This window comes from Pseudophryne corroboree, chromosome 5, assembly GCF_028390025.1.
Source record: "Pseudophryne corroboree isolate aPseCor3 chromosome 5, aPseCor3.hap2, whole genome shotgun sequence".
NCBI lineage: Eukaryota > Metazoa > Chordata > Amphibia > Anura > Myobatrachidae > Pseudophryne > Pseudophryne corroboree.
Genome location: NC_086448.1, coordinates 147,633,389 through 147,657,472, shown reverse-complemented (window position 1 = coordinate 147,657,472; position 24,084 = coordinate 147,633,389). Strand labels below are relative to the sequence as shown.

General features: G+C 47.6%; 1 protein-coding gene across 1 annotated transcript in view; it reads left to right on the top strand.

Moving 5' to 3' along the window:
- The window catches only part of RAPGEF5 (Rap guanine nucleotide exchange factor 5), a 499,799-nt gene that overhangs the window by 422,163 nt on the left and 53,552 nt on the right, over window positions 1-24,084 (top strand). Inside the window, exon 12 of the mRNA XM_063921784.1 lies at window positions 17,234-17,312. Coding sequence (XP_063777854.1) covers window positions 17,234-17,312 — 79 coding nt within the window. The remainder of the gene's footprint in view (window positions 1-17,233; window positions 17,313-24,084) is intronic.

Genomic DNA, 24,084 nt, shown 5'->3' with positions numbered 1-24,084 from the left:
AGGAGAGAATACTGGCTGTAGAAGCAGATCATTACGTTCAGGGAGACTGCAGAATGTGGCAATAGTGGAGAATTGGAAAAGTTACCGTTACTACAGAGGTAGAAAATGGAAGGATATTTCAAAGACCATTGATTGGAAAAGGGTTCCAATGTGAGAGGACACAGGCGGTAGTGAGTGAGCTATTGCAGACACTGTATTATCCTGTGAAAGTCCCCTTTCTCTGACGTCCTAGTGGATGCTGGGAACTCCGTAAGGACCATGGGTAATAGACGGGCTCCGCAGGAGACTGGGCACTCTAAGAAAGAATTAGGACTACTGGTGTGCACTGGCTCCTCCCTCTATGCCCCTCCTCCAGACCTCAGTTAGAATCTGTGCCCGGCTCGAGCTGGTTGCACACTAGGGGCTCTCCTGAGCTCTTAGTAAAGAAAGTATTTATTAGGTTTTTTATTTTCAGTGAGATCTGCTGGCAACAGACTCACTGCTATGAGGGACTTAGGGGAGAGAAACGAACCTACCTGCTTGCAGCTAGCTTGGGCTTCTAAGCTACTGGACACCATTAGCTCCAGAGGGATCGAACACAGGGCCAGCCTCGGTCGTCCGGAGCCGCGCCGCCGTCCCCCTTGCAGAGCCAGAAGACGGAAGATTCCGAGGAGAAAATCGGCGGCTGAAGACTCTGGTCTTCATTAAGGTAGCGCACAGCACTGCAGCTGTGCGCCATTGCTCCCCATGCACACCACATACTCCGGTCACTGATGGGTGCAGGGTGCTGGGGGGGGGCGCCCTGGGCTGCAATTAGATTACCTTAAAAATGGCAAAAAACACATAATATAGTCTAATAAACTATATATGTGTAAAAATCCCCTGCCATAATATTAATAAAAAGAGCGGGAGAAGCCCGCCGAAAAAGGGGCGGGGCTATCTCCCTCAGCACACTGGCGCCATTTCCTCTTCACAGCTCCGCTGGAAGGACGCTCCCCAGGCTCTCCCCTGCAGTTTCCAGGCTCAATAGGGTAAAAAAGAGAGGGGGGGCACTAAATTTAGGCGCAATACTGTGTATTATAGCTGCTATAGGGAAAATCGCTTTGTGTAGTGTAAATCCCTGTTTATATAGCGCTGTGGTGTGTGCTGGCATACTCTCTCTATGTCTCCCCAAAGGACTTTGTGGGGTCCTGTCCTCAGTCAGAGCATTCCCAGTGTGTGTGCGGTGTGTCGGTACGTCTGTGTCGACATGTTTGATGAGGAGGCTTATGTGGAGACGGAGCAGGTGCCGATAAATGTGATGTCACCCCCTGCGGGGTCGACACCAGAGTGGATGGATATGTGGAAGGTATTAACCGACAGTGTCAACTCCTTACATAAAAGGTACGATGACATAACAGCTGTGGGACAGCCGGCTTCTCAGCCAGTGCCTGCCCAGGCGTCTCAAAGGCCATCAGGGGCTCAAAAACGCCCGCTACCTCAGATGGCAGACACAGATGTCGACACGGAGTCTTACTCCAGTGTCGACGACGACGAGACTAATGTACATTCCACTAGGGCTATCCGTTGCATGATTACGGCAATGAAAAATGTGTTGCACATTTCTGACATTAACCCAGGTACCACAAAAAAGGGTATTATGTTTGGGGAGAAAAAGCAACCAGTGGTTTTTCCCCCTTCAGATGAGTTAAATGAAGTGTGTGAAGAAGCGTGGGCATCCCCTGATAAAAAACTAGTGATTTCTTAAAAGTTACTAATGGCGTACCCTTTCCCGCCAGAGGACAGGGTACGTTGGGAGACATCCCCGAGGGTGGATAAAGCGCTCACACGCTTGTCAAAAAAGGTGGCACTACCGTCTCAGGATACGGCCGCCTTAAAGGAGCCTGCGGATAGAAAGCAGGAGGCTATCCTGAAGTCTGTATATACACACTCAGGTACGAAACTGAGACCTGCTATTGCTTCAGCATGGATGTGCAGTGCTGCAGCAGCGTGGTCTGATTCCCTGTCTGATAATATTGATTCCCTTGACAGGGACACTATATTGCTAACCATAGAGCATATTAAAGACGTAGTCTTATACATGAGAGATGCACAGAGGGATATTTGCCGGCTGGCATCTAGAATAAATGCAATGTCCATTTCAGCCAGGAGAGTATTATGGACTCGGCAGTGGACAGGTGATGCGGATTCTAAAAGGCACATGGAGGTTTTGCCTTACAAGGGTGAGGAATTGTTTGGGGATGGTCTCTCGGACCTCGTTTCCACAGCGACAGCTGGGAAGTCGACATTTTTACCCCAGGTTCCCTCACAGCCAAAGAAAGCACCGTATTATCAGGTACAGTCCTTTCGGCCCCAGAAAGGCAAGCGGGTTAAAAGCGCGTCCTTTCTGCCCAGAGGCAGGGGTAGAGGGAAAAAGCTGCACCATACAGCCAGTTCCCAAGAACAGAAATCCTCCCCTGCTTCCACTAAATCCACCGCATGACGCTGGGGCTCCACTGGTGGAGCCAGGTGCGGTGGAGGCCCGTCTCCGGAACTTCAGCGACCGGTGGGTTCGCTCACAAGTGGATCCCTGGGTTCTACAAGTGGTATCTCAGGGATACAAGCTGGAATTCGAGACGTCTCCCCCTCGCCGTTACCTCAAATCAGCCTTGCCAGCTACTCCCCCAGACAGGGAGGTAGTGCTGGCGGCAATTCACAAGCTGTTCCTCCAGCAGGTGATAATAAAAGTTCCCCTCCTTCAACAGGGACGGGGTTACTATTCCACAATGTTTGTGATACCGAAACCAGACGGTTCGGTGAGACCCATTCTAAATTTAAAATCCTTGAACACTTATATAAGAAGGTTTAAGTTCAAAATGGAATCGCTCAGGGCGGTTATTGCAAGCCTGGAAGAAGGGGATTACATGGTATCACTGGACATCAAGGATGCGTACCTGCATGTCCCCATTTACCCACCTCACCAGGTGTACCTCCGTTTTGTGGTACAAGACTGCCATTACCAATTCCACACGTTGCCGTTTGGTCTGTCCACGGCACCGAGGGTATTTACCAAGGTAATGGCCGAAATGATGATACTCCTTCGAAAGAAGGGAGTTATAATTATCCCGTACTTGGAAGATCTCCTTATAAAGGCGAGGTCCAGGGAACAGTTGTTGGTCGGAGTAGCACTATCTCAGGAAGTGCTTCAACAGCACGGCTGGATTCAGAATATTCCAAAGTCGCAGCTGGTTCCTACGACGCGTCTGCTGTTCCTGGGTATGATTCTGGACACAGAACAGAAGAAGGTGTTTCTCCCGGAGGAGAAGGCCAAGGAGTTGTCATCTCTGGTCAGAGACCTCCTGAAACCAAAACAGGTGTCGGTGCATCACTGCACGCGAGTCCTGGGAAAGATGGTAGCTTCTTACGAGGCAATTCCATTCGGCAGGTTCCATGCAAGGATCTTTCAGTGGGATCTGTTAGACAAGTGGTCCGGATCGCATCTTCAGATGCATCGGCTGATCACCCTGTCCCCGAGGGCCAGGGTGTCTCTGCTGTGGTGGCTGCAGAGTGCTCATCTTCTAGAGGGCCGCAGATTCGGCATACAGGACTGGGTCCTGGTGACCACGGATGCAAGCCTCCGAGGTTGGGGGGGCAGTCACTCAGGGAAGAAACTTCCAAGGACAATGGTCGAGTCAGGAGGCTTCCCTACACATAAATATTGTGGAACTAAGGGCCATTTACAATGCCCTAAGTCAGGCAAGACCCCTGCTTCAAAACCAGCCGATGCTGATTCAGTCAGACAACATCACGGCGGTCGCCCATGTGAACCGACAGGGCGGCACAAGAAGCAGGATGGAGATGGCAGAAGCCACAAGGATTCTCCGATGGACGGAAAATCACGTGATAGCACTGTCAGCAGTGTTCATTCCGGGAGTGGACAACTGGGAAGCAGACTTCCTCAGCAGGCACGACCTCCACCCGGGAGAGTGGGGACTTCATCCAGAAGTCTTCCAACTGATTGTAAACCGTTGGGAAAGGCCACAGGTGGACATGATGGCGTCCCGCCTAAACAAAAAGCTAAAAAGATATTGCGCCAGGTCAAGGGACCCTCAGGCGATAGCTGTGGACGCTCTAGTGACACCGTGGGTGTACCAGTCGGTTTATGTGTTCCCTCCTCTTCCTCTCATACCAAAGGTGCTGAGGATAATAAGAAAGAGAGGAGTAAGAACTATACTCATCGTTCCGGATTGGCCAAGAAGGACTTGGTACCCGGAACTGCAAGAAATGATCTCAGAGGACCCTTGGCCTCTGCCTCTCAGACAGGACCTGCTACAGCAGGGGCCCTGTCTGTTCCAAGACTTACCGCGGCTGCGTTTGACGGCATGGCGGTTGAACGCCGGATCCTGATGGAAAAGGGCATTCCGGTTGAAGTCATTCCTACGCTGATAAAAGCTAGGAAAGATGTGACAGCAAAGCATTATCACCGCATATGGCGAAAATATGTTGCTTGGTGTGAGGCTATGAAGGCCCCCACAGAAGAATTTCAGCTGGGTCGATTTCTGCACTTCCTACAGTCAGGAGTGACTATGGGCCTAAAATTGGGTTCCATTAAAGTCCAGATTTCGGCCCTGTCTATTTTCTTTCAAAAAGAACTGGCTTCACTGCCTGAAGTTCAGACGTTTGTTAAGGGAGTGCTGCATATTCAGCCCCCTTTTGTGCCCCCAGTGGCACCTTGGGATCTCAACGTTGTGTTGGATTTCCTAAAATCACATTGGTTTGAGCCACTTCAGACCGTGGAATTAAAATATCTCACGTGGAAAGTGGTCATGCTTTTGGCCTTGGCTTCGGCTAGGCGGGTGTCAGAATTGGCGGCTTTGTCCTGTAAAAGCCCCTATCTGATCTTCCATATGGACAGAGCAGAATTGAGGACGCGTCCCCAATTCCTCCCTAAGGTGGTATCAGCGTTTCATTTGAACCAACCTATTGTGGTGCCTGCGGCTACTCGGGACTTGGAGGCCTCCAAGTTGCTGGACGTAGTCCGGGCCCTGAAAATCTATGTTTCCAGGACGGCTAGAGTCAGAAAAACTGACTCGCTGTTTATCCTGCATGCACCCAACAAGCTGGGTGCTCCTGCTTCTAAGCAGACTATTGCTCGCTGGATCTGCTCCACGATTCAACTTGCACATTCTGCAGCTGGACTGCCGCATCCTAAATCAGTCAAAGCCCATTCCACGAGGAAGGTGGGCTCTTCTTGGGCGGCTGCCCGAGGGGTCTCGGCTTTACAACTTTGCCGAGCTGCTACCTGGTCGGGATCAAACATGTTTGCAAAGTTCTACAAGTTTGATACCCTGGCTGAGGAGGACCTTGAGTTTGCTCATTCGGTGCTGCAGAGTCATCCACACTCTCCCGCCCGTTTGGGAGCTTTGGTATAATCCCCATGGTCCTTACGGAGTTCCCAGCATCCACTAGGACGTCAGAGAAAATAAGAATTTACTCACCGGTAATTCTATTTCTCGTAGTCCGTAGTGGATGCTGGGCGCCCATCCCAAGTGCGGATTGTCTGCAATACTTGTATATAGTTATTGCCTAACTAAAGGGTTATTGTTATGAGCCATCTGTTCGTGAGGCTCAGTTATTATTCATACTGTTAACTGGGTATAGTATCACGAGTTGTATGGTGTGATTGGTGTGGCTGGTATGAGTCTTACCCGGGATTCCAAATCCTTTCCTTGTTGTGTCAGCTCTTCCGGGCACAGTTTCCCTAACTGAGGTCTGGAGGAGGGGCATAGAGGGAGGAGCCAGTGCACACCAGTAGTCCTAATTCTTTCTTAGAGTGCCCAGTCTCCTGCGGAGCCCGTCTATTCCCCATGGTCCTTACGGAGTTCCCAGCATCCACTACGGACTACGAGAAATAGAATTACCGGTGAGTAAATTCTTATTTTTTATGCTGATGGGGAAAGTATTAGTTTACTCCAGGCAAAGTGTCTATCTCCTTTCTCTCACACAGTGCTGTGTAGCAGGGCTGTGGAGGTTTTGTTAGAACATCTCTGGAAATATTAGTTCTGATATGCCGCAAAGCAATCTCATGGTGTCTTCTCTCTCAATTATTTCACATTCTTTCCTTACTGGGTGTCATAACTCAGCTTATTATATAACTACATTATTAGTCACTTATGGGGAGATGTATCAAACCTTATATAGAGGACAAGAGGACTAATTGCCAGTAGCAACCAATCAGATTCTACCTATTATTAATTTGGATTGGTTGCAATGGGCAACTTCTCTACATGTCGTCTTTAAAAGGTTTCATAAATCTCCCCCTGAGTGCCACACCTAAGCTTACTGTCTAATAATATTTCTAAATATTATTACTAATCACTGAGTACCACTACTCGGCTTACCATTATTATTATTATTAATAATAAACTTTATTTATAGGGCATCACGTGGTACACAGTGCCGTACAGAGAGCAAATGACAAGACAGCACATGGTAACACAATACTATACAGTGAGCAGTACAGTTTAGAAATAACACTGCAAATGTCAACACAGGTACTGATGCAAATGGTGCAAGGGGATTATTCATTACAAGCTGAAACCAGACCCTGATAAGCCGCATACATATTGGAGCTCATTGGCTGGTGCCTTATCACCTTGCACTTATCACTGCTTTATCTCTTCTCCAGGCTTAATACATCTGCCCTCCAAGAACAGAAATCCTCCCCTGCTTCCACTAAATCCACCGCATGACGCAATGTTTTATGTCCTTTAATAGGATACCGGCCAAAAATGTAATGGAGTGCTGGCTAGAGAATCCAAGGAGGAGGTGGATGAGTGTAGCTGGTGTGCAAGAGTAGTAGATAATGAGACAGGAAGGAGGAAAGCGCTGCTCGTGGATATACCGGCTGTTGGGATGCCGGCTGTCAGTATCCCGACTGCTGCAGCCGGCATACCGGCAGCGACTCCCCTCGTGGCGTGGACCCACCACCCGAGTGGGAATATGGGGCTGCGGTTGGGATTCCGACTACCGGCATTTAGCTGCCTGTAGGGATTCCGGTGTCGAGATCCTGAACCCCGTGTTCCTGACAGTCGGTATATTAACCGCATACTCTGCTTATAGGAGTTTACATACTAAAGGGACAGGTGAGAGGTAGTAACCAGAGGGGGAAACAGGCGGAGGTTACTGACTGACTGGAGTGGACATGGGTAGCAGAGGAGATAGAGGTGCTGTCAGCAGTGATACAGAGTTTGGGAGGCATGGAGAATCTTTAGAAAGAGAGGACAATGAGTTTACTGTCTGCTACTTTTCCTAAACTTTAACCCAGTAAAAATATAAGTAACATAACCGTTGCACTGCCGTATGTTTATGTGTCTCCATACAACATCCTCTACATTATTTTAAAACTGAAATGGGTGGTTGGTAAAGAGTAGTTAGCAAAAAATAAATAAATGAAAAAAGATACAATTAAGATGAACCACATTGTCTGCAGTATATGGTAATTACAGCCCTTGGTTATTGATTTATCTATATTGTTATTCATTCTTTGTTGATCCCTGAGCTCCTTTCACATTACTTTGCTCTTGGTTCCACATTTCTGCTGCTGTACAGTGACACTTATACCAGACACTTACTTCCAAGTCACTAATTGTTTTTATGCTATTGCTATCTCTGCAGTAATAGACTCAGTGCCGTCTGACAAATGTGCCTGGTACACGGAGCTTCCGCATTGCTGGGTAATAAAAGGGCGCTTGCTGACCATATCCGTAAACCACTAGTTCATCATGTTAACATGCCTCTGTTTAAGTTATTATTCTTCTCTTACATTATAATGCTAAGACAATAAATAGGATTTATGCCACCAGTTAGAACGTCTGTAGATATCTAAATGCTTAGTGTTACAGTTTAAGCTGTTCGTTGCATTCTCTAATATTGTTCTGTATAAATAATAAGCCAGCAATCAGATTGTATAAAGATATAAGACTACAGACAGAGGTGGATGCTGGCATCTCTAGGCACCATTGGAGCATGTAGGGGAGGGCACGGCAATGCATGCCACTCCCTCCCGGGGGACCCCCGCCATACTTTCCTGAGCCTGAGTGCAGCTGGCAAATGCGCAGAAAAGTCTCCATACTATCCCAGCAATGTATTCCTTACACGTAACTTTAGTCCCACTCAGTTCTCCTAGTTGCCCAGATCCTGAAACAGAACAATGTACATTGGGGGTAATTCAGATCTGATCGCTAGGAAGCGTTTTTTGCACTGCTGTGATCAGATAGTCACCACCTACAGGGGGAGTGTATTTTTGCTGTGCTTCGTTCAGATAGTCACCACCTACAGGGGGAGTGTATTTTTGCTGTGCTTCGTTCAGATAGTCACCACCTACAGGGGGAGTGTATTTTTGCTGTGCAAGTGTGCGATCACATGTGTAGCAGAGCTGTACAAACTGATATTGTGCAGTCTCTGCGCAGCCCAGGACTTACTCAGCCGCTGCGATCACATCAGGCTGTTTGGGACCGGGATTGACGTCAGACACCCTCCCTTCAAACTCTTGGACACGCATGCGTTTTTCCAGATACTCCCTGAAAATGGTCAGTTGCCATCCACAAGCGTCCTCTTTGCGAACGCCCATGCGAATAGATCCTTCGCACCATCCTGTTGCTGACCGGCGATCCCCATTGTAGCCGTCCGTCGCGCCTGCACATTGCGGTGCATACGCATGTGCAGTTTGGATCTGATTGCCCGCTGGGTGAAAACGCACAGCAGCGATCAGATCTAAATTACCCCCATTTTCGCTTTGCCCTTAATATTTATTGCATTTTTATATGATTGCTTAAGCCTTTGTAAATGTGTTAACAGATTGATGTGCCTTTTTCCTCTGCTGCTCGCTGGCATGAGAATGTACTGACATGTTGTAAAATGAGGAAATAGATGCCAATAGGTGTTCAGTACCTGAGCACTAATGTGTCATTGAAGAGCCGTGCGCTTTAATGGCGTGCCAAGAACCTCTTACTTAAGAGCGGATTGTTTCCCTGCAAACCTTCAAAGCTGAACGCAAGGGCAGAGACCCAGCTAGAGCCTGTCACTCTCTGCAGTGCTGCAAGCATCTGCCATTCTGCATCATTGTTATATAACCTGCTATATGTAGGGAAGGAGGCTGTTCTGCGGCTCTGGGCAAATCGCACTGGTGGCAGAAGGAAAGAGCATAGCTACTTTTTACAGTACATTTCTTCAGGGTGAAAACTGTCAGAGTCCCATACTGCAGGGATAGGAAATAAAGCAAATACAATGTCATTTGATTTTCAGGTACTATATATTTATTAAAGGGAGATCAGCCCTAAGGGCCTAATTGAAGGTTGATTGCAAAACAACAATTTCCTCTAATGGGCAAAACCATGTGCAGTGCAGGTGAGCGTTAGATTTGGGTGGGTTATATTGTTTCTGTGCAGGGTAAATACTGGCTGCTTTATTTTTACACTGCAATTTAGATTTCAGTTTGAACACACCCCACCCAACTCTCTCTGCACATGTTATATCCGCCACACCTGCACTGCACATGGTTTTGCCCATTAGAGGGAAATGTTGTTTTGCAATCAACCTTGAATTAAGCCCTAAATCTGCTAAAAGTGTGTGTGGGGGGGGGGGTCCAGGATTTTACAAGCACTCCTGGATATCTTTGGCCTTCAGCTACCTCCAGCAATAGATTTCCCATGCTACATAAGGGGGAGCATAATTAAGAAGTGTTGCAGTCCTCTTATCACTATTACCATCTCAAAGTGGCTGCAGCACAGCAGAGGGACCAAACTGGAAAAAACTGTTTCATTACGCAAATTAAGCATGTTCTCTGTATAGCTTTATATAACATATAAATAGCTATATATCTTTTATATATTATTTTTATATAGGAGATGGGCACTCCAATATCCGTAGAAAAATAGGGTGCTAGGATATGGTATGATGAAGCTAACAAAAATGACATTTCAAGGTTAACGTCCAACACCAAAGTCTTTATTTCTCTGACGTCCTAGTGGATGCTGGGGACTCCGTCAGGACCATGGGGAATAGCGGCTCCGCAGGAGACAGGGCACAAAAGTAAAAGCTTTAGGATCAGGTGGTGTGCACTGGCTCCTCCCCCTATGACCCTCCTCCAAGCCTCAGTTAGATTTTTGTGCCCGGCCGAGAAGGGTGCAATCTAGGTGGCTCTCCTAAAGAGCTGCTTAGAGTAAAAGTTTTGTTAGGTTTTTTATTTTCAGTGAGTCCTGCTGGCAACAGGCTCACTGCATCGAGGGACTTAGGGGAGAGAAGTGAACTCACCTGCGTGCAGGATGGATTGGCTTCTTAGGCTACTGGACACCATTAGCTCCAGAGGGAGTCGGAACACAGGTCTCACCCTGGGGTTCGTCCCGGAGCCGCGCCGCCGACCCCCTTGCAGATGCCGAAAAGTGAAGAGGTCCAGAAACTGGCGGCAGAAGACTTTTCAGTCTTCATAAGGTAGCGCACAACACTGCAGCTGTGCGCCATTGTTGTCACACTTCATAGCAGCGGTCACTGAGGGTGCAGGGCGCTGGGGGGGGCGCCCTGGGCAGCAATGATAGTACCTTATTCTGGCTAAAAATACATCACATATAGCCCCTGGGGGCTATATGGATGTATTTAACCCCTGCCAGGTCTCAGAAAAACGGGAGAAGAAGCCCACCGAAAAGGGGGCGGGGCCTATTCTCCTCAGCACACAGCGCCATTTTCCCTCACAGAAATGCTGGTGGGAAGGCTCCCAGGCTCTCCCCTGCACTGCACTACAGAAACAGGGTTAAAACAGAGAGGGGGGGCACTTATTTGGCGATATGACTATATATATTAAAATGCTATAAGGGAAAAACACTTATATAAAGGTTGTCCCTGTATAATTATAGCGTTTTTGGTGTGTGCTGGCAAACTCTCCCTCTGTCTCCCCAAAGGGCTAGTGGGGTCCTGTCCTCTATCAGAGCATTCCCTGTGTGTGTGCTGTGTGTCGGTACGTGTGTGTCGACATGTATGAGGACGATGTTGGTGAGGAGGCGGAGCAATTGCCTGTAATGGTGATGTCACTCTCTAGGGAGTCGACACCGGAATGGATGGCTTATTTAAGGAATTACGTGATAATGTCAACACGCTGCAAGGTCGGTTGACGACATGAGACGGCCGGCAAACCAATTAGTACCTGTCCAGGCGTCTCAAACACCGTCAGGGGCGTTAAAACGTCCTTTTACCTCAGTCGGTCGACACAGACACGGACACTGACTCCAGTGTCGACGGTGAAGAAACAAACGTATTTTCCTTTAGGGCCACACGTTACTTGTTAAGGGCAATGAAGGAGGTGTTACATATTTCTGATACTACAAGTACCACAAAAAAGGGTATTATGTGGAGTGTGAAAAAACTACCTGTAGTTTTTCTTGAATCAGATAAATTAAATGAAGTGTGTGATGATGCGTGGGTTTCCCCCGATAGAAAATTATTGGCGGTATACCCTTTCCCGCCAGAAGTTAGGGCGCGTTGGGAAACAACCCTTAGGGTGGATAAGGCGCTCACACGCTTATCAAAACAAGTGGCGGTACCGTCTCCAGATAGGGCCGCCCTCAAGGAGCCAGCTGATAGGAGGCTGGAAAATATCCTAAAAAGTATATACACACATACTGGTGTTATACTGAGACCAGCGATCGCCTCAGCCTGGATGTGCAGCGCTGGGGTGGCTTGGTCGGATTCCCTGACTGAAAATATTGATACCCTTGACAGGGACAGTATTTTATTGACTATAGAGCATTTAAAGGATGCATTTCTATATATGCGAGATGCACAGAGGGATATTTGCACTCTGGCATCAAGAGTAAGTGCGATGTCCATATCTGCCAGAAGTTGTTTATGGACACGACAGTGGTCAGGTGATGCAGATTCCAAACGGCACATGGAAGTATTGCCGTATAAAGGAGAAAAAGACAACGTCTTTTCAGCCTCAGTCCTTTCGTCCCCATAAGGGCAAGCGGGCAAAAGGCCAGTCATATCTGCCATGGGATAGAGGAAAGGGAAGAAGACTGCAGCAGGCAGCCCATTCCCAGAAACAGAAGCCCTCCACCGCTTCTGCCAAGTCCTCAGCATGACGCTGGGGCCGTACAAGCGGACTCGGGTGCGGTGGGGGGGTCGTCCCAAGAGTTTCAGCACGCAGTGGGCTCACTCGCAAGTGGACCCCTGGATCCTACAAGTAGTATCCCAGGGGTACAGATTGGAAATTCGAGACGTCTCCCCCTCGCAGGTTCCTGAAGTCTGCTTTACCAACGTCTCCCTCCGACAGGGAGGCAGTAGTGGAAACAATTCACAAGCTGTATTCCCAGCAGGTGATAATCAAAGTACCCCTCCTACAACAAGGAAAGGGGTATTATTCCACACTATATTGTGGTACTGAAGCCAGACGGCTCGGTGAGACCTATTCTAAATCTGAAATAGTTGAACACTTACATACAAAGGTTCAAATCAAGATGGAGTCACTCAGAGCAGTGATAGCGAACCAGGAAGAAGGGGACTATATGGTGTCCCGGGACATCAGGGATGCTTACCTCCATGTCCCAATTTGCCCTTCTCACCAAGGGTACCTCAGGTTCGTGGTACAGAACTGTCACTATCAGTTTCAGACGCTGCCGGTTGGATTGTCCACGGCACCCCGGGTCCTTACCAAGGTAATGGCCGAAATGATGATTCTTCTTCAAAGAAAATGGACGATCTCCTGATAGGGGCAAGGTCCAGAGAACAGTTGGAGGTCGGAGTAGCACTATCTCAAGTAGTTCTACGACAGCACGGGTGGATTCTAAATATTCCAAAACCGCAGCTGTTTCCGACGACACGTCTGCTGTTCCTAGGGATGATTCTGGACACAGTCCAGAAAAAGGTGTTTCTCCCGGAGAAGAAAGCCAGGGAGTTATCCGAGCTAGTCAGGAACCTCCTAAAACCAGGAAGAGTGTCAGTGCATCATTGCACAAGGGTCCTGGGAAAAATGGTGGCTTCTTACGAAGCGATTCCATTCGGTAGATTTCACGCAAGAACTTTTCAGTGGGATCTGCTGGAAAAATGGTCCGGATCGCATCTTCAGATGCATAAGCGGATAACCCTGTCTCCAAGGACAAGGGTGTTTCTTCTGCGGTGGCTGCAGAGTGCTCATCTACTAAAGGGCCGCAGACTCTGCATTCAGGACTGGGTCCTGGTGACCACGGATGCCAGCCTGAGAGGCTGGGGAGCAGTCACACAGGGAAAAAATTTCCAGGGAGTGTGATCAAGTCTGGAGACTTCTCTCCACATAAATATACTGGAGCTAAGGGCAATTTACAATGTTCTAAGCTTAGCAAGACCTCTGCTTCAAGGTCAGCCGGTATTGATCCAGTGGGACAACATCACGGCAGTCGCCCACGTAAACAGACAGGGCGGCACAAGAAGCAGGAGGGCAATGGCAGAAACTGCAAGGATTCTTCGCTGGGCGAAAAATCATGTGATAACACTGTCAGCAGTGTTCATTCCGGGAGTGGACAACTGGGAAGCAGACTTCCTCAGCAGGCACGACCTCCACCCGGGAGAGTGGGGACTTCATCGGGAAGTATTCCACATGATTGTGAACCGTTGGGAAAGACCAAAGGTGGACATGATGGCGTCCCGCCTGAACAAAAAACTGGACAGGTATTGCGCCAGGTCAAGAGACCCTCAAGCAATATCTGTGGACGTTCTGGTAACACTGTGGGTGTACCAGTCGGTGTATGTGTTCCCTCCTCTGCTTCTCATAACCAAGGTACTGAGAATTATAAGACGTAGAGGAGTAAGAACTATACTCGTGGCTCCGGATTGGCCAAGAAGGACGTGGCACCCGGAACTTCAAGAAATGCTCACAGAGGACTCATGGCCTCTGCCGCTAAGAAGGGACTTGCTTCAGCAAGTACCAGGTCTGTTCCAAGACTTACCGCGGCTGCGTTGACGGCATGGCGGTGGAATGCCAGATCCTAAGGGAAAAAGGCATTCCGGAAGAGGTCATTCCTACCCTGGTCAAAGCCAGGAAGGAGGTGACCGCAAAACATTATCACCACATGTGGCGAAAATATGTTGCGTGGTGTGAGGCCAGGAAGGCCCCACGAAGAAATTTCAACTCGGTCGATTCCTGCATTTCCTGCAAACAGGAGTGTCTATGGGCCTCAAATTGGGGTCCATTAAGGTTCAAATTGCGGCCCTGTAAATTTTATTCCAGAAAGAATTGGCTTCAGTTCCTGAAGTCCAGAAGTTTGTCAAGGGAGTATTGCATATACAACCCCCTTTTTGTGCCTCCAGTGGCACTGTGGGATCTCAACGTAGTTCTGGGATTCCTCAAATCACATTTTAAACCGCTCAAATCTGTGGATTTGAAATATCTCACATGGAAAGTGACCATGCTGTTGGCCCTGGCCTCGGCCAGGCGAGTGTCAGAATTGGCGGCTTTGTCTCACAAAAGCCATATCTGATTGTCCATTCGGACAGGGCAGAGCTGCGGACTCGTCCCCAGTTTCTTCCTAAGGTGGTGTCAGCGTTTCACCTGAACCAGCTTATTGTGGTACCTGCGGCTACTAGGGACTTGGAGGACTCCAAGTTGCTAGATGTTGTCAGGGCCCTGAAAATATAGGTTTCCAGGACGGCTGGAGTCAGGAAAACTGACTCGCTGTTATCCTGTATGCACCCAACAAACTGGGTGCTCTTGCTTTTAAGCAGACGATTGCTCGTTGGATTTGTAGCACATTTCAACTTGCACATTCTGTGGCAGGCCTGCCACAGCCTAAATCTGTCAAGGCCCATTCCACAAGGAAGGTGGGCTCATCCTGGGCGGCTGCCCGAGGGGTCTCGGCATTACAACTCTGCCGAGCAGCTACGTGGTCGGGGGAGAACACGTTTGTAAAATTCTACAAATTTGATACCCTGGCTAAAGAGGACCTGGAGTTCTCTCATTCGGTGCTGCAGAGTCATCCGCACTCTCCCGCCCGTTTGGGAGCTTTGGTATAATCCCCATGGTCCTGACGGAGTCCCCAGCATCCACTAGGACGTCAGAGAAAATAAGATTTTACTTACCGATAAATCTATTTCTCGTAGTCCGTAGTGGATGCTGGGCGCCCATCCCAAGTGCGGATTGTCTGCAATACTTGTACATAGTTATTGTTACAAAAATCGGGTTATTATTGTTGTGAGCCATCTTTTCAGAGGCTCCGCTGTTATCATGCTGTTAACTGGGTTCAGATCACAGGTTGTACAGTGTGATTGGTGTGGCTGGTAGGAGTCTTACCCGGGATTCAAAATCCTTCCTTATTGTGTACGCTCGTCCGGGCACAGTATCCTAACTGAGGCTTGGAGGAGGGTCATAGGGGGAGGAGCCAGTGCACACCACCTGATCCTAAAGCTTTTACTTTTGTGCCCTGTCTCCTGCGGAGCCGCTATTCCCCATGGTCCTGACGGAGTCCCCAGCATCCACTACGGACTACGAGAAATAGATTTATCGGTAAGTAAAATCTTATTTTAAGCCTATAGCCTATTACATACAGTACAGTAGCACCGTTTCCAGCAGCCATGTGCAGTAGTGTAAGAAAGGGCACATGGCTTGTTGACACTTTAGTGATGAACTTCCGCGTGGACTGTCGTTTTATCAGTCTATATGGATTACCTTAAATGTCTGTCATCCATAGAATAGAATAGAATAAATGTATTCTGTACCTTTGCCATGGAGCTCTATTATTAATGCTCTACTTCATAAATATTACATACTGGACTTTCTATTCTACTCTTTGGCTGTGAAGCTCTGCATTGTGGCCTGCATATAGTTAGTATAATAACTGTGGATGCAGAATCCCCGGTTCCTGCAAATAATCTGCACATTCTGAGATGTTGCTGAACCTCCTGCTGAGACTTACAGAAGGAAATGAAAGCAATCACTGGAGTTCAGGCAGTGTGCAGGAACAGCAGGGGTGTGTTTTAGTTACTAGCCTTTTCATTGCCATTAAACAGAGTTATGTTTCGATGTCTTCACCCTGCCAGAGAGACAGGCAGCAGATATGTGTAGTGCTGCATCCCAGTGAGAGGTAGAAGCATCATCAGACCCTCGACTGAAAACTTCAGAGTGCGGAGTTGGTTTGTGGTCATTTAGTGTTAAGCCAGATCTCCTTAAAATAGAACATGGCATTCTATATTAATAAAGGGCAAATGAACCCATTTACTGTTACTGTTTCTCCTGTCCTTAATGGCAACCACATCCGAAGTAGCAAACTAGGGAAACTGTTCTAGGGAGGAAAATAAACAGTTTATTCACAAAGGGACAGCAGGAATAAGGTATCATAATGGGAGTAATCATCACACAGATACATTGTGGAGGATCTATGTGTGTATGTGCATGCACCTATATACAATATGCATACAATGTAAATACACTCAACCACTATATACACTTTTTAAAACTATTATTATTCCTTTTTGTTTATCATTTTCAGAACCCGACTTGAATAAATGGTATGGTTTGTGGTGCCACATCACACTATACTGTATGTTTAGAAATGTATGGTGATAGTAAATTTCATGCTAAAGGTGACCGCTGTCCAGGCTGCATTATGCACCTCCATTCCATTCTGCAACCATGATGTCTAATTCCCAGTATTTAACATTTTATTTTTAGTTTTTTAAGCCATGTGTTAATTGTATAAGACTGCAGACAACTGGACAATGAAGAGCATCTGTGTAAGTCAGACCTGTCACCTACACACAGTTGAGGCAGCCATTTTGTGGATTGACAGAATATTCATCCTTTCATTTCATGCCTCAGCGATAACACTTTTAAACTTAATTAATTGATAATCTGCATTCTCATGAATATTGGTTCAGGGAACAAAATGGCTGCCTCTACTGAGTGTAGGTGATAGTTCACTTTAATTGCCAATCTCTGGTCCTTTTGGGCTGCATGTGCTTTCAGCATTTCGATATTCAGGAGCTCGCACAGAAGATCATGATCTAGTCATCGTTATTACGGGTAATAAAATAGGCTTGAGTGCTAATTAATAGTTTCATTGCACTGAACAGACACTCACCCCTGCCAAAATCTGGAGATGTTGACTGAATAATTCAGTGTATTTCTCATTATTAAGTCTCCGGGCATCATAGGATGTTCCCTTTGGGCATGTTCATGAATAGTGTTGCAGTGACAAAGCCAGTTCTCAGAGACTCCTTCCCTCACCTTGTGGTTTCATGTTTGTGTTTTCTGCAGATACCCTCCTGGATGACTTCCTCCTGACATACACGGTCTTCATGACAACAGACGACTTGTGCCAAGCACTGCTCAGACAATATCCTTAATTACCCGGAACAGTCATGGCCCTGATTCTGAAAGAATGAGAAACAGATGCCTAACATTAAAAGCAAATGGCATCTGGTAAATTGCTGCGAGGGGCACAGAGCTGACACATTACTCTACAGTGTGGTGGCTGCAGATCTGAATAAGATAAAGCATTGTTGATGGATGGGATTGGCTGTTTAGATGCTAAGATACAAGTCAGCACTTTGCCATTCCCCTCATGGTTTTCATCCAGCAATATCAATCTAAATACACAATATGGCCTAATTGAATGCCATAAAATCATCTACATTAGCACACCTTTACAGGGAAAACAAATCACATTACCAGATTTCTGCTATGCTAAAGCCATGTAGCAAGTATTATCAATACGTACTCCTAGAAGCAGTTGTAGTAACCTAGCACCATTCCCACCGAGGACTTGTGCAACATTCCTGACCAACACTACATTGCTGTTGCTGTAATGCAGCAAAGGGGGAGGGGATACTGGGTCATTACACTATACCTAGAAGAGATGTGCTGTATATGTAACATGTGCCGGCGTCTGTGCTCATTACTCAAGTGACATACAATAATAATAATACTAGTAATCATTTTCTTTATATAGTGTTTATCTCCAACAGGACGCAAGGCAAATTGATACATCTGGAATTCACATAAAACATCACTTTCTCCTTATGTGATCATTAATATGACCAGATGCTCATTTAGTCATTTACTTTAAAGCACTGTAAAATATTAACACAGGAATAAATATCATGTTTCCAGCCTTCTTGTCAAATATTATATCCCATTTTTGATCTTTGCATAGCTCGCTCTAATATATTCTGCAGCTCACACTGTAAAGTAACCTGTGTGCCTACTTCTTACACATGTCCTCTGGGAGATACGGATGGGATGTCTATAAGGAGGTGGGCATGACTGCATTATGCCCCTCACACGGATCCTGACCAGATCCCATATGAAGACACAAAGCCAAGCGTAAAGGCCATAACTGTAACAAAATAGCAGAGAAGAGGTTCTGATCATATGGACATAACATTGTGCACTTGGGTCTCCCTTACCCAACATAGGGCCTAATTCAGACCCGATCGGTGCTGTGCGTTTTCGCATTGCACCGGCGCATGCCAGACAGCCGACGGCTGTCTTAGCCCTGCAATCTCCTCTGAATGATTGACAGGCAGAGGCGGTCGCTGGGCGGGAGGGGGCGGCCGCTTGGCTCGTTTGGCCGCCGCAGTCCGGGCAACGCAGGTGTGCCCAGACCATTGGGGGGGCAGGCCGCGGCGGATGCGTGACGTCACACGCAGCCTCTGCGACCCGGGCAGTGATGAGTAGCTTCCTGCCAGCGCGCAGGAGCTGTACTGGTAGGGAGCTACTCTTCCAGTACAAAAGCATCGCCACTGTGCAATGCTTTTGTACTTGTGCGGCGGGGTAGGGCCTGACATGCGGGGCGGACTAGCCCTGTGCTGGGCGTCCCCCCGCATGTCTGATTGTAGATGTGCTAAATTTAGCACATCTACGATCAGGTCTGAATTAGGCCCAAACAGAGCTTACTTCTATTGCCTCTAACCACACGCAACCTAGCAACCCAAAACTGCCCTTCCATGCAGCCGCTCCCCCTTCCTCTCTCCCACAGAGTATACAGCTTTCAAACGTGGTACTGCCAATTGTCAGTAGTATAAACAAGTAAATCCTCAAAACTTGGCAGTGTCCCTGGATATCAGGAACAGTTAGCAAGTTCTGCCATCCAAGATCTCCTCACGCACACCTTGCCTTCAGTCAGTATATAATCGTTGCTGGGTTTGTAAATTATTACTGTTTCTCTTTCATCCACTAGGGGACACTGGAGTCCTATACAGTAGGGGTGTGAAGCTTGCAACCGGAGGTGTGGCACAATCTAAAATTAGCATTGTCTGCACAGTCGGTTCCTCCCCCTTCACAGCCCTCCTCCCTCAGTTTGGAAAATTGTGCCAAGGAGGTACAAGCACAAGAAGGGAGCTCCTGCTCCATGAAGATTTATTTATTTATTTATTTAGTCATTGATGACTGGCCCAATCCCTCCTAACTAAAGGGAGGGTGCAGGTTTTTAAAGGAAAAGATGGTAAATGCCCGATCCCACCTAAATGAAAGGGGGTGCAGGCTTTACCAGACGAAAAAGCTGCGTCCCCCTACTAAAAGGGGGACAAAGTTCAGGTTTAAGAATAGTGCTGCGTCCACTAAGGAAATAGGGGACAAAGCCAGGATGATTTTGAGAGACAAGATCCCTTGCATCTCTCTACAGGAGATCAGCATCTGTAAGTACTGGTCGTATATGAGATCCCTTAGCCTGCAGATCCCTCAGCATAAAAACCCTCCTTAAGTGATAGAAGAAGTACCCTGACAGTGAACACTGGCCTCCCCTGTTAAGCTGTGGGGAGATCAATAGCGCCGCACATAGCTCCTGTTTAACTAGCAGACGCGCTGCCCGGAGCCATTTCAGAGCAGAGGGCGGGCCAGCCGGAGCACACAGCTCATTTACAGATGGGTCCTTGCTCCGGAGGACAGCGGGGAAAGCGCCGCTACGCGTAGAAGGGGGCAGTGAGTGTCGGGCGCTTATCGGTTGCACGCGCTGCGGGGTGCGGATCCACTGCACGCGGCGCCCCACGGACAGCCGGATCCGAGTTTTGCTGGAGTGGAGAAGGCTGGCAGCAGAGCAGCGGTGAGGGGTTTCTTTGATAGCGGCCCGCTGGTATCTATTGGGGCACATGATGGATGTTTCCTCATAATTTGAATGGTGGCCATTTTAGAATGAGGAAGTGAATACAGTTTTGGCGCAAAGTTAGTTATGGGGGGAGTTACTCCCTCCCTAAGGAAGTCAGCCAATTAGCTCAGGGGGTGGGGCCCCTACATTAATTCAGGCTCCCTCTGCTGTTGAACATTATATTGGCAGATGCTAAAAGGGATCTCCTGTATTTTCCTCATTCAATTTTATATTTATATTTTCAAAGGATTTCCATGACAAGGATCCTGAAGAAAATATGAGGAAGCGGTTGAACGTCAACCCCAACATAACAACTGAATTACAGTTGGGTGTGCGAGTGGGGCAAGACGGCTGGTGTTTTAATTTATTAAATTCTTTATTATAACTTTATTTTTTGTCCTGCTCCTTTTATGTGTATATATATATATATATATATATATATATATATATATATATATATGGTAATTCCAGCCGAATCCGAAACCAGGAACTGTCGCTTCCGTCATTTCTCACAGCCTTTCTCTTCCTAATTTAAAGGGGGAAAGCGCTGCGTAATTCCCTAGTAGGTTTAAACAGCATGTCTAAAGCAAGGCCTGTTCTGTTTGTACGAAAAGTAACAGGAAAGGCACGCGGGTTGGCAGCTACGGGGTGGGCGACTCCTGCTAAGACAAGGTCGCTTCACCTGGGAGCTATGCTATGGCTAAGATCACAACCTTACAAATAGAATCTCCAAGGAACTGGCGGAATCACGCAAGCAGCCATCGGAATAGGCTGCGTGATTCTCCAAGACGATGGAGGATTTTCCCATCAGGTTAACGCCGCCCGCACAAGCAGAAACAAATGTGCGCAGGGCAGATAAAAGACCTCTTCCTATTAGGTAAGTTAATTGAATCTAACCTAGACGCCGATTTCCCAGAGAAGACAATCTCGGGTCTTCATTCTCTAATTGAAGCGGTGACGGAGATCCTAAACTTTAAAGTAGAAAAAGTAAAGGAGCCAGTAGAATTCCAATTGTTCGAATCCCAAACGCCGCACTCTGCAGTTTTCCCATTCCTACATCCCTCACATCTCAAATGGAGGAAGCTTGGAAACAACTTGACACACGCTTTCAATTTCCGAAAAGGGTTTCAAGTAACTTATTCCCTACCTAAGGGTGTAATGGATAAGTGGGAGACGCCACCTGTAGTGGATTCGTTCCTAGGACTGTTGTCGGAGAGGACAATTTTACCAATCCCTAATGTAACGACTTTAAATATGAGGCATCCTTTAAAGTCGATTTTCGTAGCAGTTGGTGCAGCACAGAGACCTGCGATCGTCTGTGCTTGGATCCACAAGGCCATGGGAACATGGTCTGGGCGTATTGTACAGGCTATTGAGAAGATAGCTTGGAAGAGACAGTCAAGACTTTGCTTCATACTTATGTCAAACCTCAAAGGATCTTAGCAAGATAACTTCGCGCATCTCCACATCGGCCATATCTGCTAGACGGATTTTATGGCTCAGAGAATGGCACGGAGACTCTGACACCAAGCAGGTTGTAGAATCCAGCCCCTTTGGGGGTGAGATGCTTTTTGGTTCAGAGTTGACGGGTGGATTTCGCAGGCTACAGCATGGAAGTCCACCCTTCTACCTACTCCTTATACGGAGCCGCTCCACAGGTTAGGAGAGGTTATTCGGGACCAGCGTGTGATTCATTTAGATCACAGTCCTTCCGAGCCCGAAGAAGAGTGTTCAGTACACAGGTACGTGGCTGCTGACAAGACCGTGGCGTGACGGCCTCCCAGTCCTCCTGGGGTCCCCCTTGGTGGGCACACGTCTGGAAGGTTTTCGGGACATCTGGGCCAAAGCCTCACCAAAGCTTTGGATAAACTACTTAATCTTCCAGGGGTGCAGTGCCCTTAGAAAGCAAAAGCACTGCTGACAGCAGTTAAAAAACAAACAAAAAAAAACAAAAAACAAAAAGAATTGCTACACTCGGAGATCAGTATTCCGGTTCCCACCTCTCAGAGGAACGGGTTTCTATTCCGATATTTCTTTTTTTTAGTCGTGACATAGCCAGATGGGACAGTCAGGACGATACTCAATTTAAAGGTTTTAGACCAGTTTCTAAGGGTCTGTAGATTCCAGAGGGAATCAATCCAGTCGATCATTGCAGGCTTAGAACACGGCGTTTTTGTGATATACATGAATATAATGCATATCTACATATCCCGATCTGGGCGCTTCACCAGACTTACTTAAGGTTCGCACAGGTGAAGGATCAATACCACTTCAGGGCCTTGTCGTTCGGCCGCTCATCGACCACTAATCTTTACGAACATGGCAACCAGGGTTGCAGTATTGAGATAGATGATCTACTAATCTGAACATCCTCTCGGGAACAGTTGATCGAGGATGTTTAGACATCTCATCTATTTCACATTTCACAATGGTGGATTGTGAATTTCCAGAAATCCAACCTCAGGTCAACTTAATGGATTCAAATCCTTGGTCTCATTGTGGACACGGTACAATTGAGTGTTCCTACAAGAGAATAAGGTCAAGGACCTACAGAGATTGGTGGCTCAGGTACTGAGGTCACAAACTGTTTCTCTACACCTCTGTGGGCACCTTCTCGGGAAAATGGTGGCGTCTTTCGAAAAAAAAAAAAAACAACAACTCTCCAGTAGACTTCATTCTCGACCATTCCAGATGAACCTCAGTGCTCAGGGAGCAGGGTCACACTGGCTTTTACATCGAAGTGTTTTGACTTTCACCGCGCATAGGACCCTCCTTAAATTGGTGGTCGTCGCGCAGGTATCTCGCATCAGACAAGGGTTTCGGCATTTGGGATTGGAGAATCCTAACAACGGATACCAGTCTCAGAAGCTGGGGGGCTGTCCTGGAGGGACATCAGTTTCAGGTGGACGCCATGAACATTCTCGTGCTGAGAGCGGTTTACGACGCGCTTCTCTTAACCGAAGACCTAGACATGGGTCAACACTTACAGATACAGTCGGACAATGTCACGACGTCAGCTTACATAATCCGTCAAGGAGGATCAAAGAGCAGGATGGCGTTACTGGAAGCCACAAAGATCTTGTTGTGGGCAGGTGGACGAAGCATCATCCTCTCGGCAGAGATTGTCTAAATCATCTGGACATGCATCCGGGAGAGTGGTGCCTACATCCACGGATTTTCGACAGGGTGGTGAGGAGATGGAGTCTACCTCAAGTCGACCTAATGGTGTCTCGGCAAAACCATCTGCTGCCCAGATATGTGTCCAGAACAAGAGATCCAGCAGCAGAAGGAGTGGACGCATTAACGCTTCCTTGGTGTTACAAGACACAATTTCCCACTTTTCACACTCATACCCAGGTTTCTGAAAGGCAATGAGTGTGGGTGATTCTAATCGCAGGAGGTGTTACTCAGACCTGCAAGGGTTACTACGGACGATCCTCGGCGGTTTCCTCAGAAAGAGGACCCGTTATCTCAGGGACTGTTCCAACACCAGACCTGCACAGGCTATGTTTAGCGGCGTGGCTATTGAAATCCGAATCTTAAGCCACGGAAGTATACCAAGAACGGCCATTCCTACAATGCTTGTCGTTAGGAAACCGGTCACAGCCTTGCACTGCTGCATAATTGGGAAGAGATACATGGACGGGTGTCAAGAATGTGGGTGGAATTCGACGAACTTCCACTTAGTCAGACTTCTTCTTTCCCTTCAGGCCAGTCTAGACGTAGGACTGAGACTGGGCGTTCTGACGGTTCACATTCGGCCCTCTCCATATTTCAACGGCGGTTGGCATTCTTGCCAGAGGTTCAGACCTCTTTACTGGGGGTTCTGAGGATACAACCCCCTTTTTCGTTCTCCCGCTGCGCCATGGGACTTGAATTTGGTGTTGGAATTTTGAGATCTCCAAATTTTCAGCCGTTAACCAGAATGTACCTGATGTATCTCTCTTGGACAGTCACATTATTGCTTGCCGTGGCTTCGGCCAGGCGGGTTTCTGAGTTGGGAGCCTTATCGTGTATAAATCTC